At 39.0% G+C, this 22131-nt stretch overlaps 1 protein-coding gene across 4 annotated transcripts; it reads left to right on the top strand.

Moving 5' to 3' along the window:
- Nucleotides 1–606: 606 nt before the first annotated feature.
- Nucleotides 607–17127, top strand: LOC147795957 (chondroitin sulfate N-acetylgalactosaminyltransferase 1-like). 4 transcript variants are annotated; one of them, XM_087129971.1, is made up of 4 exons: nt 607–802; nt 7303–7532; nt 12301–12522; nt 13133–17127. In XM_087129971.1, the coding sequence occupies exons 3-4, from the start codon at nt 12301–12303 to the stop codon at nt 14636–14638; spliced, it is 1728 nt and encodes a 575-aa protein (XP_086986097.1). In that variant the 5' UTR covers nt 607–802; nt 7303–7532; the 3' UTR covers nt 14639–17127. The 4 variants fall into 4 exon arrangements, with proteins under 4 accessions (XP_086986097.1, XP_086986096.1, XP_086986095.1 ...); XM_087129970.1 differs by lacking the exon at nt 607–802 and adding an exon at nt 823–987; XM_087129969.1 differs by lacking the exon at nt 607–802 and adding an exon at nt 824–991.
- Nucleotides 17128–22131: the final 5004 nt, after the last annotated feature.

Raw genomic sequence — 22131 nt, forward strand, 5'->3', positions numbered from 1 at the left:
TAATGATTGAAAAATAACTTAGTTGCAGTAGGCTTGTACATGTGTAGGGGAGGAGGGGGCGGGCAAATGATTTCCCCACTCCCCCAAAAAGACCAGTAATTTTTCTCTTATCTGGAACAGAATTTCCTACAACCCGTCAAACAAAGTTGGTACATGTAGTACCGTTTCTAAAATGGTGGCGCTTTCAAATTGTACTGAGAATGTCAACCTGTCTCCGGGGGCACACCCCCACCCCCTTTAAGTCGGGGATGTCTGCGGTTGACCATAATCAGACAAATGTTTCGATACCAAACATAATGGTGAAGTTCACGTTGGCGCGAAAAAAAGAAAAAGCTGGACGGAAGCTGGCATGTCCAGATGGGGGGGGGGCAGTGGGATTTTGTGTGAGAAAACGACTTTTTTTTCCATTGGTAAAAAAATAAAAAGACTCCCTGGAGAAAATGCGATAGTACCGTTTCTAAATTACTTTTTTCAACATCCTGAAAAGATCTATAAAGAAGGAAGAAGAAAACGAAATTGGCAGTGTCGGGGGGGGCAACTTCCCCCACCCCCCCCCCCCCCCCCCCCATACGCCCCTGGACGGGCCGGGCCGGGAGCACGTGCAGTGGCGTCAGCGCGTAAAATCGACGCGTGCCGAGAATAGGAGAGGTGAAGGAGACCAGTCCGTTTCTCATCCAGCAAATGTCACCTGCTTAAATTTCATTCATATCTGATCGGGGCTGAAAATAACTGAAACCCTGCCTGGTTGTGATTGTGTGACCTTGGAGTCTGTCCACCAAATGAGGCCGCTCTCCACACTTCCGTAAGTGCAAACGGTGTTCTTACGTTACGGCCGGACGGACGCGTGACGTGACGTGTATACATATGTACATGTACAACTAGACCTGCGACGGCTGCCCCGTTGACCATTTGACATGACTGGTTTGGCCGTGGTTGAAGAAATTGATGGCTTCTAGATAGGCAAACACCTTGAATGTACATGTACACGTATGTATGTAACACTGCTGTTTAATTTTGCCCTTCTTTAATATCTTCCACGAAAGTGCATTGTAACTCAAGTTGTGATTAGCTCAGATGGTTAGACTAGAGCATGGAGGTACTAGGAAAAGATCCATGCCGCCGGCCACTCGAAATTATACCTCTTCCAGTGTACAAGTAAACATGTACGTAAGGCATGTACTAACGTGTACATGTACAGTACATGTACATGTACATCTAAGGACCGGTACTGGGCCTACATGTACATGTCCTGGCTGGAAAAAGTGTAGTGTTTATGAAACTGTTACTCAACTTAGACTGCAAAAAAACTGGAGGGTTGAGCCTTAGTCTAGTCATCATGCCAGTTGTTAATGTTGGCCTGGCAGTTTACAAGGAAGACTTAAGGCGTACATGTATGGCGTAGGCCTAGACCGAGACCACAGTAAATTTGGGGGCTGTATATTTTAGGACCTGTTCCTATTAGAAGGGAGACCTAGGCCTACACGTACATTGTACATTTTAACTTTTGGATTCACCTCAAGAGGTAGATGACTGTGATAGTTTTTTTTTACCATGCTCAATAACTGTTAGATTGATGTGAAAAGAGAGCAGAGTGAGAGTTTTGATTTTTGAGGGAAATTATGAGGGAAAATTGGGAACGTTTTAACACATGACACATGGTGGATTCAAATTTGCGTGGCTGGTTTATCAGTAAGAAAGTCACATTTTCTCACAATTTACATTTTGAAATTTCCATACATATGGTCAGTGCGATAAAGAGAGTGTTGCCTTTGTTTTTTCAGGGGACTGACCAGTTTTGAAAGATTGAAATGACAAAAAACTGGGGGGGGCTCCTAAAATTCAAGATGCAGAAGTGCAAGCATTGCTAAATTGACATTGAAATTGTGGTGTATCGGGGGGGATAGACATAGAAATTGTTCTGTTCTTGAAGAATACTTTCACCTAACAATTGCTTCCTCCCACCTGCCCCACTCTTCCCCGCCCCCATGTTCATGCCTCAGGTCTTTCAGCGAATGCCAGAGTTTTGTCATGCTTTTCAATCCCCAGGGTAGGGATCAGGCACTCACAGGTACACTCACATGTTTTTACTCGCGTACTAAATGAAATGAGCAGCCTGCACATGTCTGGAGATTGTCACCTTAACTGAAGTGACTATCCCCACATTTTGGGCGGAGCAATTGTGGATGGACTCTTGGTAATGCAGCACATACATAATGTAGTTTTGTGTGACCTCTAAAAGTTGTTCAGCCGTTGTTTCATGAATACAATGGTCGTACAGCAATTATTTGTACAGGTGTGTTATGTTCTGAGTAGTTCTACATGAGTTACTGTGATGATCGATACAGAAAAAAACAGGTGGAAAGGTTTCCTCAACGTCTTTTCTGAGAAACCAAGTGATTTAATTTAAATGGGAAGAATATGCTCATATATATACACACATGTACATGAATATATGTATCTATACATACAAATATACCTTACTCAAGAAAAGTTGATCACTTTTTATTCTGTGTATCCTTTTTTTATATGATATGTTTTACTGCTGAAGATGTGCATTTGATGTTTTGAAACATTTAAAAAATGTTTTCTTCAAAAGAGAACACTATCTAGACAAAATGAAAAAACTGGACCCCACTCGTCGCTTGGAAAAAAATTACAAAGAAAGAAAAAAGTGGTCCTTAGCTTTATTTTGAGTAGTGTACATCAACTTTTTAGAAAGGTTGTCTCAGTCATCTGGTTGTGTGACTCAAGGGAAATGTAGGCATGTAGGGTGGAGATTTTGTATGCTTTTGTTCAGAGCTTTCGGTTGTTTTCTCGTTTGGTTACACATGTACGGTACATTGTACATAATACAGCATGGCGGTACAGTAAACCACATTGCCTAGTACATGCAACCCCATGCTATGATTCATTCAAGTGATATATGCCCAAGATGTGTGACATTATGTTCAAGGCCAAGTCTGCAGAGATGCATATATGCAGGCCTGCTTATAAATACAGTCGGCTCCAGCTATAACAAAGTTAGAGGGACCACACAACTTACTTTGTTATTTAACCAGAACTTTGAAAGGCGTTATAAAACAAAGGAATCACAAGCATTTTATATGACCGGGATTGATTGGGATTCAGAGACTTTTCTCATTATAATAACATCGCGAGAGTCGACTGAACGGGAACATGGAGTACTTGCTGTTAGATATACCTGTAACCTGTATGCATGCATACATGTACATTTTGTAGGCAGCAGGCCAGGTGTCATACACAGGCTTCCTGTTTGCAGAGATATATTTTATGGGCCATTGGTGTAACATACCTATTAATGTCAGGCTTCATGTGGTTCCTGCCTGGTCCAGTATTAGGCAGACCTTGGATTGACTCACTGATGGGATTTTCAGAGCCAGAAAGTGCTGACGTGCACAGTTTGAAATGAATCCTCCCTGTCAAAGCAGACTTTCAACCCAGCTGTGATGAGTACAGTAAATATTAAGCTTTCAGGAAGCAAGATGAGCTGTTTGTATCGCCAATACTTGGCTGACTGAGGCAGAGTAAAACATTAGTTGAGCAGACTTATTGTCTAGGCAAACCACAGTTAACTGTGTTGATAATAGCAAGTCAGTTTTAAAGTGTAGATTGCGACGGGTTGATAACAAAAAAGTTTGATACAAAACTGAATCGTAAAGCACTGGTAGTTTTGAATAAAACCTTAACAGAAAACCTTTCCTACATCCATACATGTACAATTCTGCATTTTTGTCGGAGATTTGAGTCACTGAGTGCACACTCAGTGCACCAGAAATCATGGTTGAATTATTAGTGATGGTTGAACTTACAACTTAACCGGGTACTTGGTGTGCAGTGTAAGTCTATTATTATATTTTGACCTCTGCACGGCCAAGGTTTTGAAGTACGTGTACATGTACATGTAAGAGTATTTACCCAGGGCTGCTGTACGATATTTGATTTGAGGTGATTACTTTTTAGCCAAATTTGCTGGCATTCTTTTTTTTTCAGAAACTTGAAGCTTTAGTGTTTCCTGTAGATAGTAGCCAAGCCCAATTCAGCAAAGGTGAAAAACTCCTATGATCCTCAGGGTTAGTTGATATTTCCACAAGGGGCCCGTTGACTGACATGGGGCAAGTCATCCTGGAATATTACAGATTAGAAGCCGTAACCTCCCTGGCTGAAAGTAAAAGGGGGATTTGGGTGAGGGGAAAATACACATGTGCTTCAGGTCATGTCTGGAGGCTTGAGAAATTGTGAGAAATTGTGTTTTTGTGACTGTTAAAGCGATTTCAGCCCCACAGCACTTGTTTCTGAGGTCCCATCCATGTATCGCCTCAGAATATTTTTAAGCTTTCTTAGGAAAGTTTCTTGACGGAGACTGATGTACACGTAAGTTGACTTTTCAGTTAGTTGAGATGCTGTTTGTGTAAACATGAAAGTGAAGCGAATGTTGGTACCCTCAAAAGAACGCAATTTTTTTATGCTTTTATCCCTGTTGCCAGTGTTTTAGCTTAATGTAAAGCGATGTCCCAGCATCTTTTTTTAAAGAAACCCACCAGGAAGCCATTCTTGTTTTTTTTTGGTTACACCAATACATTGTACAGTTTACAATGTAAGCCTTTGCTTATAAAACCTTCCAAGGATATCCTGGTTTTATTTTTTTCATTGCAAATCAAATGCAGACACCCCATTTTCAAATGGCAAAATCCTTGCTTTGTTTGCCCTGAAGTTGATGTAATAGATTCTGAAAAGCCCACGTGCAGTGTGATGGAAAAGTCTCTTGTATCTGGCATGCATACCTATACACATGTTTACATGTACTTATTTGCCCGACAACTTCTCACACTTTGTGCGAGAGATGACCGGCATGTCAACATTCTGTTCCTGTGTGAGTTTGCCTAATGAATTGAAGCGTGCTGCCGCTGCTGCGTGCATAGTTCCCACAGTGGTGTAAAAGCTCGTCAGGAAGGAGAGGCCGATGTGATTCGTGCGTGACTACACATCGATGGAATCAGACCTTTCATTAGTCCGTGGGATGACATGTTTACGTTACCAGTACAAACTAGTGGCTTTGACGGGCGCCTTGATGAATGCATCCTCACCTGTCCCCATACTCATTACAACCCTCCCCCCAGGAAATGTTGAGACCTTTAGAATATTTCAAGGGCAGGCTCCTGTGTGTTAGATTGAAATTTATGCGGGGATCATAAATGTCTTACATGTACATGTAGCTGACACATTATCATAAGGGGTCACTCACGTTGGATTTGTGGCATTGGATGAGTGGTTAGGATTCGATTTGTACACAGTTTTCATGACATGGTGTGTACATGTGGCCGGGATGAGATTACTCAGCATTTTAGCTGATTTCAGCTTTTTCTGTTTGGGATTTCAACTTTTTTTCCCTCACTGGCTGTGTACAAAAGTATAGGAGATTTTCACAGTTCAGCTCCTTTATGACTTTTTCAGCTGTTTTCAGCTATTTTTATCATTGGTCAATCTCACCCCTAACACATGTCACCTCAGCTTTCTTGGGAAGTTTAGAATGTGCTACATGTAGAAAATGATTCACTGTTAAACATTTGGCTGTACTTTACACTGCACAATGAACTTTTGTTAGTAATAAAAATAAACCCCCAGGTCTGGGGTATCAACTGGTTAGGCCTACTGGTGTGGTATATACATGTACGTGTATACTATACATTGCGCATGTTTATGGAATGGTACATGTACGTGTGGATACATTGCACATGTTTATAGAATGGTACATGTGTATACATTTCACATGTTTATAGAATGGTACATGTGTACACATTTCACATGTTTATGGAATGGTACATGTGTATACATTTCACATGTTTATGGAATGGTACATGTACATGTGTATACATTGCACATGTTTATGGAATGGTACATGTACATACATGTATTAGGCCATGTACCAGTACCGGTAAGAAAATACAATACCAGGCAAGATATAGGACGGAGGGGTACCCCCTTACCTGTCCAACACTCTAGACTATTGTTACCTAACATCCCCCCTAGAAGTCTGTAAAGAATTCCTGAGATTCTGATCAAACAATGACCAACACAAAGGCGGGGGGGGCTCTCTCTGTCCATATCTTGCTTCAAATGGGTGATCATCCTTTTTGCCCATAAAGGGAGGAGAGGGGTAAGAAATGTCCACCTGTGTTTAAATGATGGCAAGATTATGCAAGACACTGGTACATGTACAGTCGAACCCTGTTATTAAAAGGTCCTTAGGACTGCAGTCTATTACCTTGTTATAACAGGAACCTTGTATCTATATTAACCCTAACAGCCCTGAATCCTCCAATTTTAATATGATTTTGCACACACCCTAGGGAGTTAGGGTTAAGACTAAAAACCAGTGAAAAACAAAGAAATGAGAATGTGCCAATTCTCGGACCGACGGGTAAGCTTGGGATCCGTAATCATGTAATTTTTTGGTGCTTTTTTTTGCATTTTCCTCCCATTTTTTGGAAAATAAAAAATATTTTTAAAAAATGGGTCGGAGGCATTTTGGAGGGTTGGGCGGGGATGATCACCAATTTGTTTTTTTTTTTTACATGGCCTTACATGTATATAGACTCACAGGTGTCCAGTTGTAGCCAAACGGTGACTTGAAAGCCTGAGCACTTGGCAAGAATGAAGTTGTATAAATTTATCGCTGCATGAAAAATACCATTAGTGGCTCCGAAACAACATGTGGTGAGCTGTAACTGTGGCTCTTATTGGGAATTGGCTGGTTGGCACCCTGCCCTGTTCTCTGGGCCAAGACTCTGCTTCATGGAACTGAGCTCTGAACTGTTGCAGTTGCATCAGTTTATCCTCCATGGTTTGTTCCTTTGTAATTTATTGTTCCCCGTTGCACTTCTGAGCTGCAGCATCTGGTGGCTCAATGGTTCACCAGTGGCCATCAATCTGCAGCGGTGCCAGACGGTGGCGGTGCATTGTCTCTGACTTCTTGCCACAGCACAGCTGACTTCAGACCTCTATATCATCAGATTAAAAGTGACTTTAATAGCTCCCTGGGAAAAAACAGAGAGAGAGAAAAAAAAAAAAAAAAGGTACAGCATAGTTGTTTTGTTAGCTTGTGCCCCAGACAGCCCAGGTTAGGTCACAGATTTGTTATTTTTCGCTTCCGTCACTCGGCCTGACAAAGCAGATGCAGTCATGCCAACACAGTACATTTATGTACAAGTAGCATACTATGCTTCAGTAGATCTGCAGTGCACGGTTGTTGACATCAAATCTTTTCTGGTAATTCTCCTGCAGCCCCGTGGTGATGTGCTCTTAAAGATGGGCTCCGGCCCAGCATCTCTGAGGACCCGGTTGATGATGTAAACAAGCTTCCTCGGGACCGTCCTGTTTCTCTCACGGTATCCGCTGCCCCTCAATCTGGAGATGATGGTATTGATGACACCGAGCATCTCGGAATGCCCCCCAATGATAAATTTTTCCCTCATAAAGCAGTTATGCGGGCAATGCGACATTTTGCATAGTTGGTAAGTGTGTGTTTATTATCTCTCGGATTTCAGTTTCATCCTGGTGTTTGTCCAATATTCCACAAAGAAGAAGTAGTTTGTTAACCTCTTTGAGTTTGTGGTTCTGTCCTTTGAAGTAAATCTTTCAGATGTACAGTTGTATGCATTTCAAGATTAGATGCTTCTGGCAGCACTCCGCTGACTGTATTTAAGGGTTAATTGATTAATAATTTATATGTGCAGTAGCCATTTTTGTCCGGTTAAATTTTAGCAAGTGGAACAGTCTTTATGTAAACAGTTACAAGATTGTGATCGGCGACTCCCCCCCCCACATCCATCCAGTCCAGTCGGTTCCCCCCCCCCCCCACACACACACACAAAGGAATTGCGCATTACTGACCAGGGAGTCTAGGGACTAGCCTGCAGTAGGTAGATAATGACTCATGACCTGGCTGTTGGAGTGAGTACAGTGAAAAAACAAAAAGGAGAGGAAACCAACAAGCTATCTGATCCTCTGTTCTTCCTCATCTACGATACTGTATGAAAGGTCAAGGTTTAAAAGGGGCCAGCCATAAATTATACTCTTACTCCCACATGTACATGTAATTTACTTGTGATTTCTTGAAATACATGTACAGTACATATACATGTACACCTGTATGCAACCAAACCTTACAAACTGGGTTAAAATTCGCCAGAGCCACTCGTTTGTTAGAAGCCTGAATAATTTGCACAGAGTAAATTACAAATGTAGTTGGTACCCTTCCATATTTTTTACAGCCTTTTAAGTTAAGAAATGGTTGAAAATTGCCTTATTCCAAAGAAACAGGTCTGTTTGAAATGCGCACTGCTACTAATTAGAAATAACTTCCAAGTTTCACTTATGAAATGTCTTTTTTGTTTGCACTTACATTAATGAAATCAAACACTGGCCTAACATTAGAGAACCAAAATGCCCTACTGCCAAAACATGTAGAATCTGGGTTTCTTGTGTCATGGTTTTGCGGAGCAGATCTCTTGAAAGTACAGTGGAGTTACAGGGTGCAGGCTTGTCTTACGTTGTACCTTGTGCATGATATTGTACCTTACTGGAAGTGCAGATATTGTGTACATGCCTACATGTATGTACTGGCACATGAGCATAGACCTTGCCCACTGACATGCGAAATTCAAGCCAAATAGTGGTAATTTGATTTCTTCTAATGGGTGGACAAACCACACAAGTCCAAATTCAAGGTCAGTTTGAAGATTCGAGCATATACATGCTTCCTGGATCTCCATATATGGGATTGATGTTTGGTAGGATGGTTGTATAGACATGTACATGTAATGAAGATCACGCACTGCCGAAGATGGGTGCATTTTGGTTCATGGCTGCCAGTAGAAGATGGTTCATTGCACTGCCGGAATACTGTAGTCCACGATATGGTCTGATACTCTGGTGGGAAATCATTTCCCCTCGACAGCTTTTCCTGTCACGAGATTATGTGTTAAATCGTTTGATTGCTTGTATGTCTTGGATTTCCTCCTTTGTTTTTCTATCACTGCGATACATGTACATGTAGTCAATAATGTACAATAGAAATCTCTCTCGGCAATGGTGACTTAAAGCATCGAGAAAAGACTTGGCTATGTAGTCAGCCTCCAGGAAAACTATGAGTAACAAGGTGATAGCTTCAGCATAGGGTAGATGCATTGTAAACAAGGTTTGAATGACGTGCTTGCACGGTGCCTTCCTGTCCATACTGGTACATGCTGAAACCTTTTGGAGAGTTGTTGGTCGGAATGTACGAATAGCAGAAAGGCTGTAGTCCCCAGCATGTCATTAGAGAGACATGTACATGTACATGTACCGTACATACATACAGGTACATTGTAAAATCATAGATCTTAGATGGTGACATTTATCATATTTGGGGTCCTGTTTTTTCCGTGCTTTATTATTTCGTAATTCAGATCAGTCTTGTGTGTCTGTATTTTACAGCGACAAGCCTGAATATACATGTACATCATTGAAACGACATTAACCCTAACGTTCCCCAACCACACAGAATTAAACAGTGGTAAAGTGTTTAATTCTGTGGGGATAGATCTGGTAGGCCCAGACAGCTGGCTTTTGCATTGGGTTTAGCATACCTCAGAAAAACCAAGTCCAACAACCTCTGTGTGTTTAACTTTGTGTGAATGGGGAAGGTTAGGGCCAACAACCGTTGGGGGTTAGGGTTAAGGTCACTGTACTTTTTGAATCCTTGACTGTACATGTACCGGTACCTGGCATGTGCACTGTACATGTATGTTGTACAGTGAAAGTGCATCGAACCATATTACTTCCTTTTTTTTTTTTAAACTGCTATTTAACGATTGCTTCCAGGGACCTGCCAGCGTTTCTTTTCTGTCACCTTCATGTACCGGTACTTTCTGTCACATTCATGTCCTTTGATGCTTGGATATGTTACATGTAAGTTACATACATGTACACGTACATGTACAATTCCATTGTAGTATTTTTTTCTCTGTAATCCAAGAGGATAAACATAAACTCAGCATTGAGTATGTTTTTCTCCAAGAGTGTGCTTGACTGATTTAGGCCAGCTTTTACACCATCAAATAACTTTTGGAAGGAAAAATAAAGAATTTACGTGTAACTGATGAAATCAATAAAAGTGTAATTGGTGTTGAAACTATTAAGTACCGTGAATTTGAGGGTGCTGAGAGGGTTGGCATTAATTAGCGTTATCAAACAGTTACTATGGTAACCGTTTTTGTTGCCTTTATTTATTATTTACTGTGTTCGAAGCAGCTTTTTGTCATTTTTCCCTCCGGCATCCATAATTGTCCGGTGTTGAAGTTTCATGCAATTCAATCCCTTTTAAGCAGCCCTGCCTTTGCCCTTTCTTCCAGTCTCGGCATCCAGTACCAACTCAGACATATTCCATTACAGCATCGTTGTGGATTCTTTTACCAATTAGTCCCAAGCATTGTTGTATTGGAGTGCCTCACAAGTCCCTGTAAGTCCATCACACCAGGCCATTCAGTCTTAAGCCAATTCACAAGCTATTCAAATGAGTTGGGATAAAAGCATTCCTTTGTCATTGTTCACCCTGTCGCTTGCATGTATGAGTGGCCTTGTGAAGGGACTTGTGACGGGACTTGTGAAAGGACTTGTGTGATGGACTTGAATACAACACTGTCCCAAAGGAAAAGTAAAATGTGAGATTAGGTAACAGGCCACAGGTTCAGTACCGGAGCAGTGCTGGCTGAGTTACCTGAAATGAAGAAATACAATGTACCAGTGATTAGGCTCGCAGCGAGAGGACAAGAACTGTGAAAGGACCTAGCAAACTCTTGGAAATATCTGGCATACCTGTTTGCATGAACAAGTACTGGAAATACACAGGTCGTCTAGTTTCTCAAGCTTCAAGTCTTATTACATGCATGTATGTTTGTACCACCTCATATATTTGGCAGACACGGAAAATTAGCTCTTGATCACTGAGTCTTACTGTTCTGTTATGTGTGTTGGTTCTTGGGCCTGTAGAGTCTTGTTACATCTTGAAGAGCAGTGGTGATGAAAAAGAAATTATGATCACGTTTGCTGGTTGTCCATCTGCCAAATCAATCATGACGTCCATTTCCCTAAATCATGTTTAATACAGCAAGACAGGCCATCCTAAGTGACCTAAGTTTATCCACCAATGGCTTTCCATCAGGAAGATCGCTTAATTGAAGTCATGGGGGAGGGAGATGTCTTTGCTGCCAATACGATAGGAGTTGTCATCTCTACAGAGTCGCTGGAAAGATTTCAGATCCAATAAAAATTGATTTCCCCGAATAGCAGCATGAACAAGTCAAAGACTTGAGAGCAAAGAAAGGCAGATGTTTGAAAGTTTGTTACAGTGAGATGTTTGTGAGTTTGTCTTGGGGAAAAAGGAAGAATTATGAATGGTACATGGGTGGTTCCAGAAATTACGGGTCCAAGTTTTATCATGCCCCTGTCACATCCGACAAATGATTTTGTAAGTGGGTAAGTCCAGAAATTAGGGGTCCATTTGTTTTCGTGTCCTTTTTTTTGTGTGTAACAGGGACACGAAAATGTCACACTTTTGGACCCCTAATTTCTGGACTTACCCACATGGAACTGGTTTGTGTACTGATCAGTAGTCTGTACTTTCCTTAAATAATTAAAAATGGCCGACATATTTTGCAAAGGGAAAAAAAAAAGATCAAGCCAGTGTTGTGTAAAGAGTCACATTGAAGTATTTTGCAGGAGAGGCCATGTGGAGCAGTCAGTATTCACAGGTCATCCAGATAGGTTAAACATTAACTGCCCCCCCCACCTCTGAATGCAGATGTAATCCTCTCTTTGTTCTGCACATAAAACATCTGAAAAGCCCATGGAGGAGGACTGTTGTGTGGTTAAATTGAATTTGGTCACCGTACGTGGCCTGCTGCTGCAGTGAATACCAGTTGAGAGTGGTGCCTTGGAGTGGTGTCACTTATTAGATTTTTACAAGTACCTGTAATTTCAAGGAGCAGTATTTGTAGCAGTTGGTTGTATTGGCAAAGGCTGAAGATATATCTCGCCTCTCTTGAAAGTTGGGTTTTTGGCCAGCTACCTGTAGGACATACAGTCATCATTAAAAAGGCCTGATAATGTGACGTTAGAAAATGGTAAACACTAACCCTTCTTGTGGGTAGTTCAAGCACCCAGTCCTTCCCGAAGGACTCCCAGTCCGAAAATACGCTAAGCTCATCAACCGTTCCTTGCCCTCTTAACATTCCACCACAGATGTCCAAAGTGCAAGTAGAGCCATCGGCCATGGCCAACTCCCACGGGCAGCCTCAGCCTCCCGCCCGCTGGCCGCTCTGCAAGATGCGGCTGCCCTCCTTGCAGAACTGCATCAAGTTTGGCATCATCTTCTGCCTGGGCCTCCTGCTCTTGCTGGCCAACCAGGACACCTGCATCAACAGCAGCAGCCAGCAGGCGGCCGTCCCAAAGCCCATGGACCAGGTACGCTTTAAAGTGTGTACAGAAAATTGCAAAGTGTGCACTGTGTTTTGGAATGACCAGGTGCGGTGACCCCTTTATCCTAAATGAGGATATACGTGTATACTGCTAATTATGATGGCAATTTGAAAGTGGATTTACTGTTCAGAAATTTCCATTTGATATGAACTTTCCCATACTGTTCAAACGTTCTGCCAGCACTTTACAGAGGCCGCCGCCGACCTCGGTGTTCTCATATATGCTAATTATGTAGTTCAATAATGCACATTGTCTAACCAATGTAAAAATGTAGACTGATGTTAGGGCATTTAAACAAGCAGTGTTTATTGTTTTAGAATCCACTTTTTCTCCAAAAAGTATGTGTCAAACATCTAAAAAGGGGCGGTTCCGTTTAAACATTTGGGAAAATCAGTAAATGCATTTGGAACTTGTTTTGTTTAAACATTTAAACGTCCCATCCTCAGTTCAGATATTCCCATCTTGGAATAGTTTCATATCTGCCGCTTTTGATTATTCTCTTCGTTTTCCACCATTTCTTCTGAGGTCATGGTTTGCATTCATCTGCAGAAGTCGGACCATATTTGTCATTTTCGGCATCCATTTCTTTCACTAGGTTGATCAGTCCCTCCAGGTGAGATCTCGCGACATCCAGTACCATGACGACTGCATCGCCTCCCTCAGTGAGCAAGAGGAGAAGCACAACCAGGAGGTGGCGTCCCTGAAGCAGCAGATCCGGGAGCTGAAGCGGGAGCTCAAGAAGCACCAGGCCGGTGGCACCCAGCAGGTGGAGGAGCCCCAAAAGTACAAGGAGGTGGAGGGCGGGATACGGGCCCAGCGCTCCAGCGACGTGGACACCCACGATGACCTCTCAGATTTCGTCCGGCAGCAGATGGCTAAGATTGACATGCACAAGCCGCTGCACAGCGAGTACGACGTGGTGCCTTTCAGTAGCCTCAACTCCAAGCTGGTCTACTCACTGGACAGTGGCCTGCCCCACCGTCCCTCCCAGAGACCACGGGGCGACAGAAAGGAGGACCTGGTGGAGGCTGTCTACTTTGCAATTGATATTCTGAACAAGAAAAAGGACAACACTTTCAATAGCTTTTCTATTGATAACTTCGTGGATGGGATATTTAAATCAGAGCGGACTATCGGAACGTACTACAACCTAGTGTTTCGCGGTGCACAAGAAAACTATTATCAGAGTATGGAGATTTTACGGCCGTTCAGTCCGCTTCAGAAACTGCGGTCGCAGGTCATAGACACCAATAAAATATTAGTCAATATTATCATTCCGTTGTCGGGCAGAATAGACAAGTTTAAGTCCTTCATCGAGCGGTTTAAGTCTGTGTGCCTGGACAACAGGATGCTTGTGTACCTGACAGTGGTGTACTTTGGCGAAGAAGGACTAAGTGAAATCCATTCAGTTCTCTTCAATATGGCCCACCAGTACAACTTCCACAGCTACAAGCTCATACGCCTGAACCTCCCCTTTTCCCGTGGGCGGGGCCTGGAGGAGGGAGTGCAGAGCTGGGACGGGAGCGACGTGCTGATGTTCTTCTGCGACGTGGACATCGCGTTCACCAAGGAATTCCTCGAGCATTGCCGGTACCACACCGTGCCCGGCAGGACGGTGTACTACCCCATCGTCTTCAGCCTGTACAACCCGAAGATCGTTCACGCTGTCAACGACGCCATGCCCGACACCCCTCAGTTGGTCGTCCACCAGGAGGTGGGGTTCTGGAGGGATTTCGGCTTTGGGATGACCTGTCAGTATCGGTCAGACTTCCTGAGCATCAAGGGCTTCAATATGGACATCAAGGGTTGGGGGGGCGAAGACGTGGACCTCTACCGGCGCTACATCCAGTCAGACCTGAAGATCATCCGCGTGACCGATCCCACCATCTTCCACCTGTACCATCCGAAAGAGTGCCAGATGAACTTGACCGCCGAGCAGTACCGCATGTGTGTCATGTCGCGGGCCGTCAACGAGGCCTCGCATACGCAGCTTGGCATCCTAGCATTCCAAAATGAGGTCAATATGACACTGTTCCACATGGGACAAGTTAAACACACCTGGTTGGGTGCAGCAGTTCAGCAGGGCCAGGATAAAGTATAGCCTACATTTCCCTGAGTGTGTTAATAGTGCAGTTTGGAACTGCAGTGTTTTGTGGGGTACATTGAACTTTATAAGAATAAACATAAATGAGCCATTCTATAAACTCGGGGTCCAAAAAGTGTGACATTTGTGTGTACCTGTTACACCTGACCTATGTAATTAGAAATATCACTGGCAGGTAATTTGCATTAATTCATCACTCTTGGAAAATAGATAATGTGCTCTGAAAGTCTACAAAATCAAATGTCTGATGTGACAGGGACACGACAGAAATGGGACCCTTGATTTATAGAATGACCCAAGTATGTTAAAGTTCAAACCATCGTTTCTCCCTAAAAGTTGTTAAAACTTATTGCTCAAATAAGAATAATTCACTCAAATATTTATACTGGATCAGATGAAGTGTTACCTCAAGGTTCCATGGAGATGATCTGACCTGATTTGATCTGCCAATGGAGCTAGGAATTGACTTCCAACGCAGAGACAAACTGTGTGTTGATCTATGCATATAAAGTTTAAAGAGCAGATCACTTGTGATTTATCTGCCGCGAAGAGAAATGATTATATTGGAACCAGGCTCAGATGTAATAACCTTTGTCCTTTTGTAATATGGAAACTCTTATGAACAGCCTCGGTATGTATGGATTTTATACATAAACATGATCTTGTCCTGTTTTTGGGAGGATTTTGTTTTATGTTTGCTCATGATGGGCTGATACCACTCCAGGGAATTGATGTGTCCAATCAGGTGTACGTCACGTTGACGGGATGTATTGGTTAAAGGCTCTGTAAATACAGTAATTATGAATTCATCATGTACAACGGAGGGTGCTACTTATCTCGCAGTGATGTAATGTCCCTTGGGCAGACAAACAGCATCTCACACAGTCTGCAGACTACGTATGTGTGACTTCTTTTTTTAGTGAGGGCAAACAAGGGCATTTTGGTATGGTTGCTGCATGGTCAGCAGATGAAGACCCCGCCCACCCCCAATTTTTTTGAGGGGGGGCGTAAAAAATTCATGCAGTTCTGCTGTAAAGGAACCGCCTCATATTTGATAACTTTTATATTGGTGTTAAAGGAACCCACTACTTCTGCTGTATTGTGTACCGTTTTTCAGATCTCAGTCCCTTTTTGATAAAATATGCGTTACTCAGCTGAAATTTTTGGGAAATTTCATTGTTCAGAAATGTTCATGTAATTTTACTTGGCAGCTTCTCAAACACTAAATAATTGGTAATACACTGATTCAACGCTGTTAGAAGTGTGCAGTTAATAGTGCTTTTGAGTTAGATACACAGTCATTAAAAACATGCATGCACTGATGCAAATGTATGTGAAAATGGCACTGAGGTAACGGCAGAGGAACAATGTTCTAAGTAGGAGAGGGGGGCTAGTTGCGAAACCATCAGGTATCAGCCGTTAATAGACTGATCCATTCATCCCCACCCCATATAGGACCTGCAAAAAGGGGGAGGGGCATGCCCCCAGTCAAAAATGTGGGGGAGGGGGCACTCCCCCCACTCAATTGCCATTGTGCTGAGGTAAAATATATTTAAAATCTTTTTTCAGTTTGATCAGTATTAGGACATGTTTTTGATAACATTTGTAGCTACACATTCAGTTTTTGTTTTGTGTTCTGCTGCTGTAAATAGCTGAGGCTGTTGACCAAAATGGCTGACTCTGTCATGGTTACCATGGTTACTGGAAAACAGACATATTGCCTACATGCTAATGCCTCACTCAGTACCGATTCATAGACTCAATTGGATTTTGGTATGCATGTTGGTGTCATAGCCCGTTTAGAGCCTTGAGGATTTAGGAGCAATGCTGTAATCATTTCTGTCATACCTTATGCTAGATCTGATAAGGACAGAATGTTCAAAGTGTGCAGTATTTGTCATACTGCCTAGAGACACTCTTGTACATCACCAGGATGGTAATATAGAAAAAAATGCGTCAAATGCTTCTCATGACATGAAATGTTCTCATAATAAAAAAATTTTGTTCAACTTGTTTTGTTGCTTCAAGTCAGAATTAACTGACAGTTCTGACAGATTGACAGAAAGAAAGCTACATGGTTTGTGTATTAAAAAGCTTCTTATTTAAACTTCAACTTACTTTAGTATCAATGAAAGATTGCCCTATTAAAGTTTATTTTTACTTAAAACATTAACTCACTTGTATTTGGCCAAAGAAGCTACTTACATCTGTTGCTTTCCAAGTCAGTTGCTGTGTAGCTGCTGTACTCTCTGTAAAACCTTGGACATAATTTCTGATATAATTTTTACTTACCCTGAAATGGATTCTTGTATTACCATTGTAGAAAAAAGATATTTTAACGTTATTTATGACGAAACCTTTCTGTTCATTTTTTTTTTCAAAATGTTTTTTGAGGTTAAACCTGGTTTGGCAAAATGGTGCGCGCAATTTTATATAACTTAAAAATTTACAAACCTGCAATAACAATGTTATAAAAAATCAACAAACGTATTGTGGTTTGTCTGATTGTTGTATTTTGCCATATATTTGCTGCAAGGGGTTAACATAGGAATTTCAAAAAAGTTTATAAGAAATTAATTTTGTAAGGGGTTAATCTCTCAATTTTAATCAATTTTGACCAAATTGATTTTCCTGGGGTTAACCTAAGAATTTGAAAAATTTTCAAAGAAATGAATTTTGCAAGGGGTTAGTCTTGCAATTTTAATAAATTTTGACCCAAAAAAATTGCAAGAGGTTAACCTTAGAATTTTGAAAAAGTTTTCAAGAAATGAATTTTGAAAGGTGTTAGTCTTGCAATTTTAATCAATTTTGACCAAAATAAATTGCAAGAGGTCAACCTTAGAATTTTGAAAAGTTTGTAAAGAAATGATTTCTGCAAGTGGTTAGTCCTGCAAGTTTAATCAATTTTGACCGAATTTACTTTCAAGGGATTAACATAGGAATTTCAAAAAAGTTTATAAAAAATTAATGTTGCAAGGGGTTAATCTTGGAATTTTAATTAATTTTGACTAAATTGATTTTCTGGGGGTTAACCTAAGAATTTGAAAAAATTTCGAAGAAATGAATTTTGCAAGGGGTTAGTCTTGCAATTTTAATCAATTTGGACCAAATTATTTTTCAAGGGGTTAACCTAGGAATTTCAAAAAATTTCGAAGAAGTTACTTTTGAAGGGGTTAGTCTTGCAATTTTAATCAATTTTAACCAAAAAAATTGCAAGAGCTTAACCTTAGAATTTTAAAAAGGTTTTCAAGAAATGAATTTTGAAAGGTGTTAGTCTTGCAATTTTAATCAATTTTGACCAAAATAAATTGCAAGAGGTAAACCTTAGAATTTTGAAAAGTTTGTAAAGAAATGATTTCTGCAAGTGGTTAGTCCTGCAAGGTTAATCAATTTTGACCGAATTTACTTTCAAGGGATTAACATAGGAATTTCAAAAAAGTTTATAAAAAATTAATGTTGCAAGGGGTTAATCTTGGAATTTTAATTAATTTTGACTAAATTGATTTTCCAGGGGTTAACCTAGGAATTTGAAAAAATTCCGAAGAAATGAATTTTGCAAGGGGTTAGTCTTGCAATTTTGATAAATTTTGACAAAAAAAATTGCAAGAGGTTAACCTTAGAATTTTGAAAAATTTTCTAAGAAATGAATTTAACAAGGGGTTAGTCTTGCAATTTTAATCAATTTTGACCAAATTGATTTTGCACGGGTTAACCTAGGAATTTGAAAAATTTTCGAAGAAATGAATTTTGCAAGGGGTTAGTCTTGCAATTTTAATCAATTTTGACCAAATTGATTTTCTGGGGGTTAACCTAAGAATTTGAAAAAATTTCGAAGAATTGAATTTTGCAAGGGGTTAGTCTTGCAATTTTAATCAATTTTGACCAAAATAAATTGCAAAGGTTAACCTTAGAATTTTAAAAATGTTTTAAGTAAAGGAATTTTGCAACGGGTTAGTCTTGCAATTTTAATAAATTTGACCCAAAAAAATTGGAAGAGGTTAACTTTAGAATTTTGAAAAAGTTTCTATGAAATGAATTTAGCAAGGGGTTAGTCTTGCAATTTTAATCAATTTTAACCAAAAAAAATTGCAAGAGCTTAACCTTAGAATTTCAAAAAGGTTTTCAAGAATTGAATTTTGCAAGGGGTTAGTCTTGCTATTTTAATAAATTTTGACCCAAAAAATTGCATGAGATAAACCTTAGAATTTTGAAAAATTTTCTAAGAAATGAATTTAGCAAGGGGTTAGTCTTGCAATTTTAATCAATTTTGACCAAATTAATTTTTCAGGGGTTAACCTAGGAATTTGAAATATTTTCGAAGAAATGAATTTTGCAAGGGGTTAGTCTTGCAATTTTAATCAATTTTGACCACAATAAATTGCAAAGGTTAACCTTAGAATTTTAAAAATGTTTTAAAGACATGAATTTTGCAAGGGGTTAGTCTTGCGATTTTAATCAATTTTGACCGAATTTGTTTTCTAGGGGTTAACATAGGAATTTGAAAAAGATTCGAAGAAACGAATTTTGCAAGGCGTTAGTCGTGCAATTTTAATCAATTTGAACCAAATTATTTTTCAAGGGGTTAACCTAGGAATTTCAAAAAAATTTCGAAGAAATTAATTTTGCAAGGGGTTAGTCTTGCAATTTTAATAAATTTTAACCAAAAAAAAATTGCAAGAGCTTAACCTTAGAATTTTTAAAAGGTTTTCAAGAAATGAATTTTGCAAGGGGTTAGTCTTGCAATTTTAAAAAATTTTGACCCAAAAAAATTGTAAGAGGTTAACCTTAGAATTTTGAAAAATTTTCTAAGAAATGAATTTTGCAAGGGGTTAGTCTTGCAATTTTAATCAATTTTGACCAAATTAATTTTGCACGGGCTGAACCTAGGAATTTGAAAAAATTTCGAAGACATGAATTTTGCAAGGGGTTAGTCTTGCGATTTTAATCAATTTTGACCAAAAAAATTGCAAGAGCTTAACCTTACAATTTTAAAATATTTTTTAAAAATGAATTGTGCAAGGGGTTAGTCTTGCAATTTTAATCAATTTTGACCAAATTGATTTTCTAGGGGTTATCCAATGAATTTGAAAAAGATTCGAAGAAATGAATTTTGCAAGGCCTTAGTCTTGCAATTTTAATCAATTTTGACCAAATTGATTTTCCAGGGGTTAACCTAGGAATTTCAAAAAAATTTCGAAGAAATTAATTTTGCAAGGGGTTAGTCTTGCAATTTTAATAAATTTTAACCAAAAAAAAATTGCAAGAGCTTAACCTTAGAATTTTAAAAAGGTTTTCAAGAAATGAATTTTTCAAGGGGTTAGTCTTGCAATTTTAAAAAATTTTGACCCAAAAAAATTGTAAGAGGTTAACCTTAGAATTTTGAAAAATTTTCTAAGAAATGAATTTTGCAAGGGGTTAGTCTTGCAATTTTAATCAATTTTGACCATATTGATTTTCCAGGGGTTAACCTAGGAATTTGAAAAATTTTCGAAGAAATTAATTGTGCAAGGGGTTAGTCTTGCAATTTAAATCAATTTTTCAATTTTGACCAAAAAAATTGCAAGAGCTTAACCTTAGAATTTTAAAAATTTTTAAAAAAATGAATTGTGCAAGGGGTTAGTCTTGCAATTTTAATCAATTTTGACCAAATTGATTTTCTAGGGGTTATCCAATGAATTTGAAAAAGATTCGAAGAAATGAATTTTGCAAGGCGTTAGTCTTGCAATTTTAATCAATTTGGACCAAATTATTTGTCAAGGGGTTAACCTAGGAATTTCAAAAAAATTTCGAAGAAATTAATTTTGCAAGGGGTTAGTCTTGCCATTTTAATCAATTTTAACCAAAAAAATTGCAAGAGCTTAACCTTAGAATTTTAAAAAGGTTTTCAAGAAATGAATTTTGCAAGGGGTTAGTCTTGCAAGTTTAAAAAATTTTGACCCAAAAAAATTGTAAGAGGTTAACCTTAGAATTTTGAAAAATTTTCTAAGAAATGAATTTTGCAAGGGGTTAGTCTTGCAATTTTAATCAATTTTCACCAAATTGATTTTCCAGGGGTTAACCTAGGAATTTGAAAAATTTTCGAAGAAATTAATTGTGCAAGGGGTTAGTCTTGCAATTTAAATCAATTTTGACCAAAAAAATTGCAAGAGCTTAACCTTAGAATTTAAAAAATTTTTTAAAAAATGAATTTTTCAAGGGGTTAGTCTTGCAATTTTAATCAATTTTGACCAAATTGATTTTCTAGGAGTTATCCAATGAATTTGAAAAAGATTCGAAGAAATGAATTTTGCAAGGCGTTAGTCTTGCAATTTTAATCAATTTGGACCAAATTATTTGTCAAGGGGTTAACCTAGGAATTTCAAAAAAATTTCGAAGAAAATAATTTTGCAAGGGGTTAGTCTTGCAATTTTAATCAATTTTAACCAAAAAAATTGCAAGAGCTTAACCTTAGAATTTTAAAAAGGTTTTCAAGAAATGAATTTTGCAAGGGGTTAGTCTTGCAATTTTAATAAATTTTGACCCAAAAAAATTGCAAGAGGTTAACCTTAGAATTTTGAAAAATTTTCTAAGAAATGAATTTTGCAAGGGGTTAGTCTTGCAATTTTAATCAATTTTGACCAAAAAAATTGCAAGAGCTTAACCTTAGAATTTTAAAAATTAAAAAAAAAATGAATTTTGCAAGGGGTTAGTCTTGCAATTTTAATCAATTCCGACCAAATTGTTTTTCTAGGGCTGAACCTGGGAATTTCAAAAAAGTTTCGTATAAATGAATTTTGCAAGGTGTTAGTCTTGCAATTTTAATCAATTTGGACTAAATTGATTTTCTAGGGGTTAACCAATGAATTTGAAAAAGATTCGAAGAAATGAATTTTGCAAGGCATTAGTCTTGCAATTTTAATCAATTTGGACGAAATTATTTTTCAAGGGGTTAACCTAGGAATTTCAAAAAAATTTCAAAGAAATTAATTTTGCAAGGGGTTAGTCTTGCAATTTTAATCAATTTGACCAAATTGATTTTCTAGGGGTTAACCAATGAATTTGAAAAAGTTTTGAAGAAATGAATTTTGCAAGGGGTTAGTCTTGCAATTTTAATCAATTTTGACCAAATTAATTTTGCACGGGCTGAACCTAGGAATTTGAAAAATTTCGAAGACATGAATTTTGCAAGGGGTTAGTCTTGCGATTTTAATCAATTTTGACCAAAAAAATTGCAAGAGCTTAACCTTACAATTTTAAAAATTTTTAAAAAAATGAATTGTGCAAGGGGTTAGTCTTGCAATTTTAATCAATTTTGACCAAATTGATTTTCTAGGGGTTATCCAATGAATTTGAAAAAGATTCGAAGAAATGAATTTTGCAAGGCCTTAGTCTTGCAATTTTAATCAATTTTGACCAAATTATTTGTCAAGGGGTTAACCTAGGAATTTCCAAAAATTTTGGAAGAAATTAATTTTGCAAGGGGTTAGTCTTGCAATTTTAGTCAATTTTAA

This window comes from Acanthaster planci, linkage group LG19, assembly GCF_054643075.1.
Source record: "Acanthaster planci isolate LZ-2023a linkage group LG19, COTS_SCS, whole genome shotgun sequence".
NCBI lineage: Eukaryota > Metazoa > Echinodermata > Asteroidea > Valvatida > Acanthasteridae > Acanthaster > Acanthaster planci.